Genomic DNA, 13,005 nt, shown 5'->3' on the forward strand with positions numbered 1-13,005 from the left:
GACATGATTTGCTATGAAAAAAAAAATCACATTATCGGGCTCTTTGAAGCAGACTAGCTGGTTTGTGTCTCTGGCCCCAAAGAGCAATTCATTCTGCCCTCCTAAAATGTGTACAATCACTTCACAAATGCGCAGGAGTGTGAGCAGCTGGGAGCAGTGTGCAGTGGCAAACAAGGGGTGAAAGGCTCCTACCATCGACCATGGGTTTGGGCTGGGAGCTCTTCAGCCTCAGAGAGGGCCTGAAGCGGGTTCTGTCATTGAAACTCCAGCTCTTCTGGACTTTGGTTGGGCTGCCCTCGGTGGCAATGTCAGCACTTGGTGACCGGCGATCTCCGACTGAAGATTGTCTGTTTTTTATACTTTGACCTCGTGGGCTGGCCATCCGGACCCGCTCCTTGAAACTTAGCTTTTGACTGTGAGAGAGAGGAATATATTTTATTTCATAGTTACTTCAATCCATTTCTTTTTTCTATTGTATGATTATTGAAAATGTGTAAAAAATGTCACTGGTATGAATCTGTTTCTTACACACTTTTATTTTCATTGAATATATTTCATTTGTGAATGGAACTGATTTGATGTAATTGTTTTTTGATAGAAGCATTAGCATTGGCAATCTATCATACAGTACAGAATAACCTTCTAAAGGCAATTAAAAATAACAAATAGAAACAATTTCACCCAATTATTGTGCATTAATCTCTATGATGTTTTTTTCTATTCCTTGAACTTGAAATAGGTTTGTTTCCATCTTAGTCAGCCAAGGCCAGTGCATTTCTGACCATATCTTCAGATAAACAAAACCAAAATATATTTTATTGTTACTGCATGCCATGTAATATTGTCTGGTTTGGTGTCTTTTTAATCAGGCCAAAATAGTTAGTGTATATTCATGCTTTTTCAGGATGTGGCACTTCCAACATTTCATACGCATGATTAGTGATCACTCATATCCAGAATTCCTTGTTAGAGCACTAACTTGGACAAGACAAAACCAAAATTAATAAAATATCCAAGAAACAGCATGATGACCGATTAATGGAAATGTAATGATACGTTGTGTGCTCCCTAAAGTCATTGCTGAAGATTAAGCTGGGAGCTGACTCTGTGCAGGTGGTATGGACAGGTACCAGAACCCATCCAAGCTCATGACTGTGTCTGCTGCATCAATGGTGACCCTGTGGTCTTATGGTTGACCAATTGTAAGTTGTTTTTTTTTTTTTTTTTTTCCCTGCTGTGCTTGTAATCCTTCCCTCCAGTCAGCTAAATGTGGGATTTGTAGACTTTCTGTTTCTCAGTGCTTAAATTACCTTTGTCCAAACATATCTGATGAACATCCTGTGACTATCTGCCTATGCTTTTTCATTATTTAACATTCTTGCCTTTGTTTGTCCCTTCCTGTAGCAGAAGACACAAAGGGGAAACAGAGAAGTAGTCCGATACCAAGGTTTGAAAACTTTGTTTTATGCAAGGTTAAAGGCAGCTGGTTGAGCAAGGGAATGGTCACCTTGATCAGTGGTCCTGTTCTTTCAAGGGGAGAGGTGCTGGGGGCAGTGCAGTGTCTGCTCATGGTATGGTGTTACTGGGACTTGCAGTCCTACTGCCCTGGTATGGGCTTTGCAGGGGGGGACTTTAGCAAAGACTGTCTACCTGAAAAATATGTTGGTTCTTGAAGGTAAGACAATTTCTCTCAAGGTCTTTGCATTTAATTTCAGCATGCCCATAAGATGTTTTGAACAGAAACAAACCCTGCAGATAATTAACTAGTGCTAATACGGACTATGTGGTTCTTAGATGTTTAATCTACTGCACTCTGAAAATACAGTGTTAATATGTGATTATATGAAATGGAAAGTAGTTATAAACCTCTGTGGATGTGAAATGTTGAGAAGAACATATCTTTGTCCGTGCAGAGCAAAGCATAGCATTTCAGTCTGAATGCAAACATCACTGCGAGCAGAAAGGATGCAGTTTGTTGCAGGCAAAACACATGCTGGGATGCTTATAATGCAATAATTTTCAAGAATACTAAAAAATGACCACATCAATAGAAAGATTATTAGATAAATGTATTTCTATATGGAATGTTGGATTAATTGAAAGAATACCTTTACTATAATTTCTCAATGCAAACCCCTTCTTTCCTCGCCCAAATAAGCAATTGTTGAAATAAATACATCACAGTGATGAAAAAGTTATCTATTTCCATTGCAAATTGTTACCCAGTGCTGTGGCATAAGCAATACAAAAGACCCCGAGAACATAATATTTGAAAGAAAAGTGAGTTCCAAAATTTAACTTTGAATATAAATTACATTTCAAGATTGAATTATATTTCAGTTCAGGAATCTTTTGCTTTGTACAACAATGAAAATATAAACTGTAAAATATTTATTAATCACTTTGTTGCATTGCCATATTATACAAAATGAGGAAGAGAATCAAAACTGACTTCTTATTACAGGTATTATTCCTACAAGTGTCCCCCTCTTTTTAAAGTCCCCTTATGGTTCAAATTGTACTTGCTATTGAAAAATGAAGTCAAGTGATATTTTGTTTTTTTTTTTCTTTTCAAATATTAGAGTTATAAAGTTTCTGGATAGCTCTCTTTCTGCTGCACTAATAAAAATGAAAGGAAAATGGATAAAATAGTCATAAAAACTATCTATATGGATAATATATTTTTTTATAATCCCATTAACTCAAAAAGAAAAACAAAAATATAAAACCAAAGTCAAAATGGCATGTGTTGTTTTGTCAATTAATTTGTACTAATGAAAGCACTGTCTGCCTTTAAATGAATGGTAGACATGGTTATTTAATTTATAAAAGCTGAATGGTACACAATGACTACTTAACCTGAATATCTTTAGTTCTCCAAATCAAAGAAGTAAGGCAATGGTGAAAGGCACAGTAGCCATTTTTTCTGTACTATAGACATTTTTCAAAAGGACAATGCTGAGAATGAAAATATTAATGTAAACTGCAGAGCTAATACTTAAAAAATTAAATCAAATCTGCTTTGTAGCAATGACAATGTACTGGCATGCCAAGGGTCCATGCAGAGGGTGCTACATTGTGAAGAGAAACACAGCCCCCGAAGGAAGCAGGGTTTGAAAATCCTCTTTTGCATCTTAAGATGCATACCCAAAGAGAATAGTTATAGCAGTTCTTTGCTTCTTGGATCCCTGCTCCTACTTTGAGACTGGTGGGAAATGCTCCTGAAGTCACTGGGTCCATCTCAGCACAGGCATAAATTGTGTGACTGACTGTGGAGAAGAAAGGTTGGGAGAAGAAAGCTTGTGCTTGGGAACACTCAGTCTTGGGGCTCTTCTATGTATGATAAATAACAGGCCATGAAGGAGAAACTGAATCAGAGTACTTTGAGTGTACCCTGACCGGGCTTTTACCCAGAGTGAAAGTCCCTTTTCTTGTAGGATAAAGCCTAAATCCTGGCTCTGGATCCAATAGAGGTAGAGATGGTGTTAAAATTACACAGTGAAGATAATCTTACACCATTCAAGCATCTTTGGACATTCTGCATTCAAATCAATAGCCAGTGTCTCCTTTAGGGCCCTTTATTTGGATTTAATGCTGGTTGTATCAGCATTGGCTTGTGCATGCTAAAAATCCTTCAAATTTTGCACGTCTTGCCTATTATAATTTCTCTTTCACCTTTTCTCCTCTCTTTTTACATGGTATCCAAAGGAAATCCCTTGAATCAATGTAAAGCTCTTAATGGCCATTAGATATTAATCCATCCCCATAAGTACTCATAAACTTTGAATGCTTGTCCAAAAGGCAAAAACCATGAGAAAGAAACAGGAAAATAAAATTGCACAAGTTCCTAAATCAAAACTAAATGACAATGATCTGAGAGATCCACAGCTGTCTTTAATTATCTCTGCATTCCTTTAGATGTGTGTCTGTCCATCATTTCTTGTACTTTGTATGACTGATAATTTAGCCCAGTTGGTTGACATACATTTTTTCTTCCTACGGCAGTTTTCCCTGGCAGTGGTAATCTCTTTGGACCTATCATTCCTCTATTCTTGCAGGTTAAAAGTTGTGGAATGTATTCTTATTGATAACACTAGAGCTTTGAAGCATCTTTTAGTGGTGATAATTTCAACTGGCAGCTGTAGAAAAGGAAGCAAACGACTTTTCTGTAGTTGCCTGCCTTCTGAAAGGTCAGTTGTAGGATCTTATGACTCACTGCTCCCATTGCATGCCCAAGATGTTCACATCCCTAGGATAGCAAATGACTTTCTAGTTTTTATTTCTTCAAATTCTGCATTTACCACCTTTGATTTATGAATAGGTTTGTAGGGACACTAGAGGTCACTGTAGCTTCACTGCAGAGGGAACGATCACCTTCTGCTGGTCCAAATGACTACTCTGGGTAAGAGATTGTTTTAACTGAAAAATGCATACAAACCTTTGCTCCCTCTGTCTTCCACGGACCATCTCCCTATACTTTGATAACTGAGCATCCCTTTCCTTCCCAGTCCAACTCCCCCATTTGCCTGCCACCTTCCTATATTTCTGGTCAAGTTAAACTTCTGCTCTGCCTCAGCCTCAGACCTGCAGCACTACTGCTTGCTACTAGCCACAATTTACACCTTGTTTTTCAGCTTTTCATGCTGAGCCAATTGGTGGAAGCAAGTATTGGAAGAAATTGAAATGAATCAGAAATAGCTGGAGTGCCTGAGGGTGAAGAAGCACACTTTGAGTCTTGAGACAGAAGCTAAAACTGCCAGAAATTATCACCTATGGCAAACAACAGCAAGCAAATGCACATGCCAATTTTCAGCAGTTAACTACCTATAAATACAGGTATTGATTCCTACTGAGCCTACAAATCCTTTTACTGAAATTAAGCTAAGTTGAGCAAATGCTCAATATTATGGATAATATTGTGAGACCTAAAGTTCAAACATTCAAGACTTTGCCACCAGTCTCATGCTAGGACCATGAACTCAAGAAATTTAGTGTTATATCTCATACCTTCAATAAGTAATAACAAGAATTTCAGGCCACAGTATATTATAGTTCAATTGTCAAATGGAAAAAAGTAAATATTCAGGCTGTTTGTGCTTTTTTTCCTTTTCCAAAACAATTTCTAAATGAGGAGAAACTATTTTGATCCTAATTTTCTGTAATCAGTTTGTACTTCTACTGTCTTTTACATTATTTTCAATAAGTAAGAAAAAATGCAATCAGCTTGAGATATGAGTCATAGGCTTCTTCCCGTAAGATCCATCTATCTAGGAATTACCATTTTTGGTAAGAGACACAATTTCCACAGAATTCAGCCGAAGCAGATGCTTTATTTCACATGCACTCTTTTACCTTCCAGCACAGGATGCAAGGCACATCATCCACAACCTGTGTCCAAGGGGATTCTTCTCCAAGAACAATCACACATGTTGACTGCTGCAATTGCTTAGCATGTTATAGCTTAACATTCTCCACTGATTATTAGATGGAGAAATCAACTGCCATGGTTGTAAAAAATCCTCTTGGACTTGGGGAAATGGCTTTACCCCAAATATTCAACCCCAGTTTTAGATCTCCACAGGGTAATGCATTCCAGAAGTTAAAGTCTCAGGCAGACAAGAGGAATGGGGCTTCGTAAAACCGCGGTGTGCTGCGCACTGCAATTGTCTGGCTGGATCAATTTGGAACAACTGGTGTTGCTGCCATCGTGTTAATGGTATTGCAGGCAACAAGCAAAAAGGGACTTACAAGCACTTAAATAGGAAACATCATTTGGAGAAGTAATGAAATTTAAAGCACTAAGGAGGGGAAATGAATGAATCATGCACCTGATGTTAGTTGGCATTCTCAAACATCATGTGAATAGGCAGGATGCTGAATACCTATGTTTCCGAGGGGTGTACATCCTGAAGAGCTTCTGTTTATTACTACAAAGCTTACTAGGAGTGAGGGGAGATAGAGGACTCTGTTACTAAGCATTCCAGTGCTAGGTAAGGGGTTAGGCTTTCCACCTCAAGTTAGATTAAGCATCATTGGCAATTTCTTTTTTATATGGTGCATGCAAAGTGTTTACATTAAATCTACTTTTAGAAACAGATATGGTATAGGAGGTGAAAGAATTCCATAATATAATTCACTTGTTTCCCTCAGAACAGGGCTGAGTTTTCCCCTGAAGATCTTATACTGGCAAAACTGCTCCTTATTGCACCAGAGAGAATTGTCTGAATAGGGAATGCATATTCAGCCTCATGAGTTACAAGACTAGACGGGTGACATTCATCCTTTGCAGACACTCAGTGCATGTCCTACAGACAGTTTAAGACTGATTATGCTCTCCGTATGTCACAAGATTCATCAGTCTTGATCTAGTTTCCTGCACAGAAACTATTTCAGATATGTTGTATAACTGAACAAAAATAAATACTGTTTTCAGTGTGTGCATTTGCAGATATTAAGGGTTTAATATATAGGCTTTTAAAATAACTTGCACAACTCTGGAACTGATTTATAGAAATATCTCATTTATAGTCTGGATACTCCAGAGAGGTTGTCTACCAGTACTCTGATAAATGATTAATCAGAATACTTATGTATAAAATTTTGGGAAATACAATATACATATTTTTATTAAAATCAATCTGAAGCTACAGCTGATAAGCACAGCTCTCTCAACTCAAAGGAGTAGCAACATTTAGCTACCTAATGAAAGGCTGTAGGTCTGTACATGACAAAACACAAAAATTAATTTCTGGAAATATAAGTCAATTTTGTAGGAAAGAAGATGAATGAACTTTTCCCTAACACAATACTAGTTTTTCTTTACTGTTATTAGAAGGGAATATAGAGCAAAGAGCATGTTCAGAATGCAATCCAATGTACTACTTGTGCAAACATGTCTTCATTTAAAGAGTGAAACAAGAAGCTTACTTAATTCACACAGCATCCCATGCAAGTCATTTAGCATTGCAGTAAGAAACAAGTTAAATAGTCAAGGACAGTTATCTCAAAGTACATTGCAGCAGTTCACATTTACATCTTTTGCCACAAAAGACCACATACACCACATGTATTTCCAGTGATACAAACATACAGTGATATATATCAGCGTAAAAGCAATAAACAGCCACTGACAAATACACCTTTTTTTAAAAGGCACTGAGTGTTCTGTAGGGTTTTTACTGTAGAACATGATCTCAGAAGTTAACTAGTTCATTTTTACATATACACTAACTTGCAGCAGTTCACACATTAGTTACGTGTTTCTGAAGCAGCAAACATCTTCCATTCCATGAAAATAAAGTGAATAAATCAGCTAAATTGTTGACTTCTTTTGAATCCACAACTGTTATCATTAATATGGAGAACATAACATGGTTTTGACAGCTGGGTGTTTGGTTTTTTTTCCATCTAGTTTCCAGCAGATGAAAAAGAAGATTCTAGTAAATTTGTCTCTTTCAGTGCTTGCAAGTACAGCTGGGCATAACCTCTCCCCTCTGCACAAATCCCAGTTTTAGAGGGATGTACTCATTTTCTGGCAACTTCTGTGTCACCTTTAAAAAAGTCAATTTTAAATGTTTCTGTCAAAGGACTAGGAAATTCAGCTGGTGAGTACAAGAAGTTTGGATCAGACTGTAATAATTTAATGAGATCAATATGTTGCTAGCAAGCATGTGGAGGTTATGTATGCAGAAAGTCCCAGAATTGACAGAGCAAATCCTGTCCCCTTGAGTGACAGTGACACTAACAGCAGTTACATGTGCTTGGAGGAAAAGGTTGGAGTCAGGTGCCAGAGGAGCAGTCTGGGAAGTGGAATGGGTAATTGATGTGAAGACTTTCATCCCTGACTGAATAACCCAGAAGCATTTGTGAACCACAGTACAACTCAGGGTTGAATGTATTTCAGGGGCTGATGTGTCATCAACACTTTTTTCCTTGGTTTTTCAGCATTTTCTGCTGGGAGGTAAAGTCTGCTGTTCTCTGAGTGTGCTGATACCAAAGTGCCAGCTGCCAAACGCCTGCTGATTCCCATTCCTAATGAGTTTCTGAGATAATTCCTCTTATAGCCACTGAGGCCTTTCCTATCCCTAAGGATCTGTGCTATCACTACGGCAAAGACCAGGATTTTCTCCCACTGCCTTAGGACATGCCACTGCCAGCTGTAGGCAGTCGGTGCTCAGCTGGGATCTAGGCTAGATAGAAGCCCACCTGTGCTCCCAGCTGCCAGCAGTGGGGCTTTCTTCAGCAGAGATAGCAGTCTGGCTCCCCTGCTTGAACTGGGCCACGGGGGAGTGCAAGCCATGCAGCCAGGAGGAGGTGAGACACTGCTTTCCCCCCACCTCCTGTGTCCCAAAATGCTCCTTAGGAGGAGATGACAGAAAAGTTAGAAAATGTGGAGACATGGCACTGAGGAACCCTTTGGGATGCTCCTGCAGGACAAAAGGTACATTCAATGAGCCCCATCAAAGGGTCCTCCCTGCAATGGAGGGCTGGTGGGCTTCTTCACATTGCCAAATTAAACTCTGTGTCTGTAACTTCCACTGCAATTCCTGCATTGATTTTACAGCAGAAACTGGGGCCCTGTCCTTGCCCAGGAGCTGGGTCTGGGGAGGCGGGTCCACTGACTGATCTGCCACTGAACTGAGCCCCTCAAAGCTACAGCATGTTAGATGTGTAAAAAATTGCCTATTTTTCCCATAGAGAAACTGTGACAAAGAAGAAAATTTCAGCAGCATATGAGTTTAAAAAAAATTCAATTTGTGATAATTATCTATCAACAGTTCATTGAACCTACTACACAGAACCCAAGACATCTAAACCCAAGACATCTAAAAGCCATTAGGAAACAGCAATTTCACAGATAAAAGAAATAAAAGAAACTACAAACCTGCTAGAAGATTCCCCTTGTTCTTTTCTTCAGGTCAGGGAGTGGGAGGGAAAAACACACTTGTTATGCAGATAGTAATCACATTACTTAGTTACAGATGATGTTATATGCATGATAAACGTAAATGGGTATGTTAATTGGTGTACAACACACGTTACATAGCAACCACAAAGCATTCAAGCAAGACTCATAACTACAGTGCTTCTGGAAAAGGAACTTTTCAGGTTTTTTAACACATGCATAACATGCTTAGTACATACCACTGCAGACTGAGTTGGCAAAGCACTTAGGCAAAATGCATTGATGACACATATATAACAGAAAGCTGTAGTTTCTTATTAGATAAGTTATTTCTGGTGAATAAAAAGGTTCAATTTTAGGATAGCACAGCAATATGCTTATTTAAAATATGAAGTAGATGCACTTTTGAGGGACAGTCATATTTTAGAATGTTTTATGTGGGATACAGCTTCATTATTTATGTAATTTCTATCCATCCATTTATACTAACGTTGCTTTCAACCTGTTTGTATATGTAAAATATCAATACTTCATGTAACTTTTAATCTAAAAGCTCCTTTTAGTGTGGAGCAGTTTGGAATTACAGTTATGGTAATGGATTACTTACGGCTCTGTTCTTGTCAACTCTTTGAAATTCAAAGATCAGCTTTGGATACCCAGCCAAACTTCTTTTTGGCTGAGCTTTTTGGCACACAATTACCTTTTTACTGTCATGTGGATGTTCATCACCCAGCTTTGAGAGAAACCACTAATTCTCTTGCACTGTCTGCAATTAACAACAGTTAAGATGCTTATCAGAGCTTTCCCATAAGGCTCTTAGTGCTCTCCTTTTTGATGTTTATCAAGTGTCTTTTACTTCCTGATTTGTGCCCCTTAGTGAATCAGTCAACTTGCTGCCTTCTCCTAAACCTTTTACTGAATTATTGAAAAGTATTGAAAAGTCTTGGGCTGCCAAACTCTGTGAATTCTCACCCAAACTAGGACATCAAATATTTCCTGTCTGCCAAACTGTGGCAACAGGTCTTTTGAGTCATCTTCCACTGTCTGTACAGTTTGTCCTAAGGAAATACTGAATATATCAGAAGTTATGACAAAAAGGAGCAAATTCCCCAGTGCATTTACCTGCAAAATACCACAAGGCACACTTTCTTCAGAAAGGTAGATCTGCAGCTACAGCCTTATACAAAGGCACAGGCATAAAAATACCATTGAACCAAGGAAGAAGCTCTGCATTAAACTTAATATTTCTCCTTAAGGATAATTTGGAATGAGGTGAATCATTAACCATGATGCATGAGTGGGTTGTTGGGAAAATGTTTCTAATGCCTGTACATTTCTAAGATAAATAGCAATGATTTGTATTTGTTCCTGGACTCCTACCTGATATTGATCTGTTAGCTGAAATTTTTAATGAGAACACTTGAGAGGACTTAAGACAACAAACCAAGACAAAACAGACAAATGCTAGTTCTCTATAAGCTTGAACAGACACCAAAAACAGCACCAGCTGCCATATTTGTACCTACTTTGTAGGGCTGCAGGTATGCAAGGCCTTCAAATGAGGCTTCCAGGTAGCAATGGAAACCGATTTCTCATCAGCAGCATAACTACGCCATACACACTACGTGCAGGATATAAGGTAAAAAAAGAAAAAAAACAAGGCAAGAGGGAGTAGGGGATGAAACAAAAAATTGAAAAGAAGATTAGTAACCAATACAAGTCGTATTTTTCTCTTATCATTCATAGCACTGATACATGCCTGAGGGGAGGAAGAATACTTTCATAATATCGCCAGGTGGCTGCCACGTTTGTTCGGCTGGCGTCGGTAGAATAAAACCGCCAGGAAGCCTGGTATGGGGAAACAATAGAAAAGCACAAAGGAACCAAGAAAATGAAGTGACAATGCCACCGCACTGACTATGGAGTGAAGGGATTTTGCTCTGACCAGGATGTGCTCGCTTAGGCTGATTCAGGAAATACCAGTACAAACCTACCAAAACTTTTGTGAATCCCAGTGCACCTTATGCAATAAGAGTTACTGGCTCTGTGAAAGCACCAGGAGATGTTCTGCACATAAAGGTGCTCAGAAAAGTATTGCAGTGGTTTATTTGTGACAAGTCCATAGGGGACACCCACACAAACTTGCAGTTTGACGTAAAGAAAATGTCATAATACATTCTGAAAATCATAATGAAAACCAGATAAAAAGCACTTAGAAGAAAAGAGAAGCATTTGCTGCAGTTTGAAACACTGTTAAATGTTTAAAAACACAAAAGGAATAATTTCAAAGGCAAGTGACCAAAGCATAGCATTGAAAATGTACCCATTGTTTAGATTTATAGTGCATGTAGATAGTAAGATGAGCCTTGGTTCTACAAGCTGGGACATGTTCCCTGATGTCAGCATAACCATATTAATTTGTATTAACTGAGCATCTGTGCTTCCTGTATATTGTCAACCATTAAATGTCATCTAGGTATTCTTGCATGGAATCTAATACCCTGTTTTTTCCTACTGCGTATCTCCCAGAAACACATCCAGTCTTCATTAACAGATGGAGAACCTGTTACTCACTTTGAAAATTGCTTCATTGGTTGATCATTCTCATTGTCAAAAATTACTGCATTATTTATAATTTGAAACTCTTTGGTTTGGCTTATACCCAGTTACTTGTTATGTTTCTGTCTGCTACATTAAATGGTCCAGTAGGTTCCAAGACTTCCTCTCTGAGTTCCTGTGTTCAAATAATTCTCAGACTAAATATTTCTTACGAACGAAAGAAATTGAGAAAAGTGTATCCATACAAAACATTTCACTTTTCTACAGCTATCTTTTGGTCAGGAAGAAGCTCTAGCAAAGAGTCTATCTGTGGCAACAGAGTTAGCCCAGACTAATTCTACAGCATAACTGGTCAGAAAATAGACAATTGATCTAGAAATTAGAAATTAGACATTTGACATCTGCTAAACTAGAGACAATTTAAAAAAAACTGGGCACTCTTACAGTACCTAATGATATCCAGTTCAGACACATCCTGCATTTATGAACACAAATTTTTCTCCAGTCCTTGACTCATTTTTCCCAATGTTTTATTTACTCCAATATTCCAGTCTCACAGGCTGTAGATGCTAAGTCAGAATGTAGCATATTAGTGTGAGCATCATCATACTCAGTAGTATCAGTCTTCTCCTTGTTATGTTTATGTATCTAAGGACTTTAACAAAACCAGGTGTAGTAACATACTGGAAACTTGTATGAAGCTCTTGACCCTTCTTTCCCAGTCTTTCTTTTCTGTATTTCTCATGCTTCATCAAATCCTTTCCTGATTCACTAATACTGGGATAGAGACATCTTGTAATAATCTAGATTCAGTTTCTAGATCAAGTTTTGTATTTGTTGTATTAAAACATTTGGCAGTAATCCTTTCACCCTAGAAGTCACCCAGATTGTCCATGGTTTTATTCCTGTGTGCCTGTTCTCATATTTCCTGTTTTTCCAGGCCTTGTGCCTTCAGAAAATATCTCTACCAGCAATTTTATATTAATTTCTGTATCACTGAAAGTGTTGAACCTTTAAATGAACATGTAATTGCTGAACAACCTTCATCATGAGATCCCACAACAAATGTCTTCCGTTCACAATAATTTTCCCAATGAGAGTCACTCTCCAAAATTGGGCAGCTGGCTACTCTTAATCTATTTAGCATGCTTTCTTACTAATAATTTGGTTGAACTGTCATAAAATAATAATAAAAGCTATATCCAAAACCTAAATCTATTATATGTTTCCTCTGGCAATCAAGCTTGGAAGTAGTAGATTGTAATGTAAGTGATAGAAAATACACCAAACAGTCATTTTAAACTAGACACAAAAGGAGCAGAATTATTTTTGTTTATTATTCTAACAAATATTAAATTTGAAATATTTGGGATTTAAAAATAATTGAACAGTAATAATTAAAAATATTTATTTACTTTAAGAATGTTTCAAAGACAGTCTGACATCTATCTGTACTTAGCATGGAACTCTAGTACATTCATGCCCAGCTTCTTTATTTGGATTTATTATTTAAAAAAAAACAAATCATAATAGATTGCCCA

The 13,005-nt window shown here is 37.8% G+C and overlaps 1 protein-coding gene across 1 annotated transcript in view; it reads right to left on the reverse strand.

Annotated features, from left to right (window-relative positions):
• The window catches only part of KCNQ5 (potassium voltage-gated channel subfamily Q member 5), a gene marked incomplete at its 5' end in the record, with an annotated part of 280,876 nt that overhangs the window by 26,909 nt on the left and 240,962 nt on the right, over nucleotides 1-13,005 (reverse strand). Inside the window, 3 exons of the mRNA XM_033512930.1 lie at nucleotides 193-413; nucleotides 8,885-8,911; nucleotides 10,432-10,526. Coding sequence (XP_033368821.1) covers nucleotides 193-413; nucleotides 8,885-8,911; nucleotides 10,432-10,526 — 343 coding nt within the window. The remainder of the gene's footprint in view (nucleotides 1-192; nucleotides 414-8,884; nucleotides 8,912-10,431; nucleotides 10,527-13,005) is intronic.

The sequence above is a fragment of the Parus major genome, chromosome 3, assembly GCF_001522545.3.
Source record: "Parus major isolate Abel chromosome 3, Parus_major1.1, whole genome shotgun sequence".
Lineage (NCBI taxonomy): Eukaryota > Metazoa > Chordata > Aves > Passeriformes > Paridae > Parus > Parus major.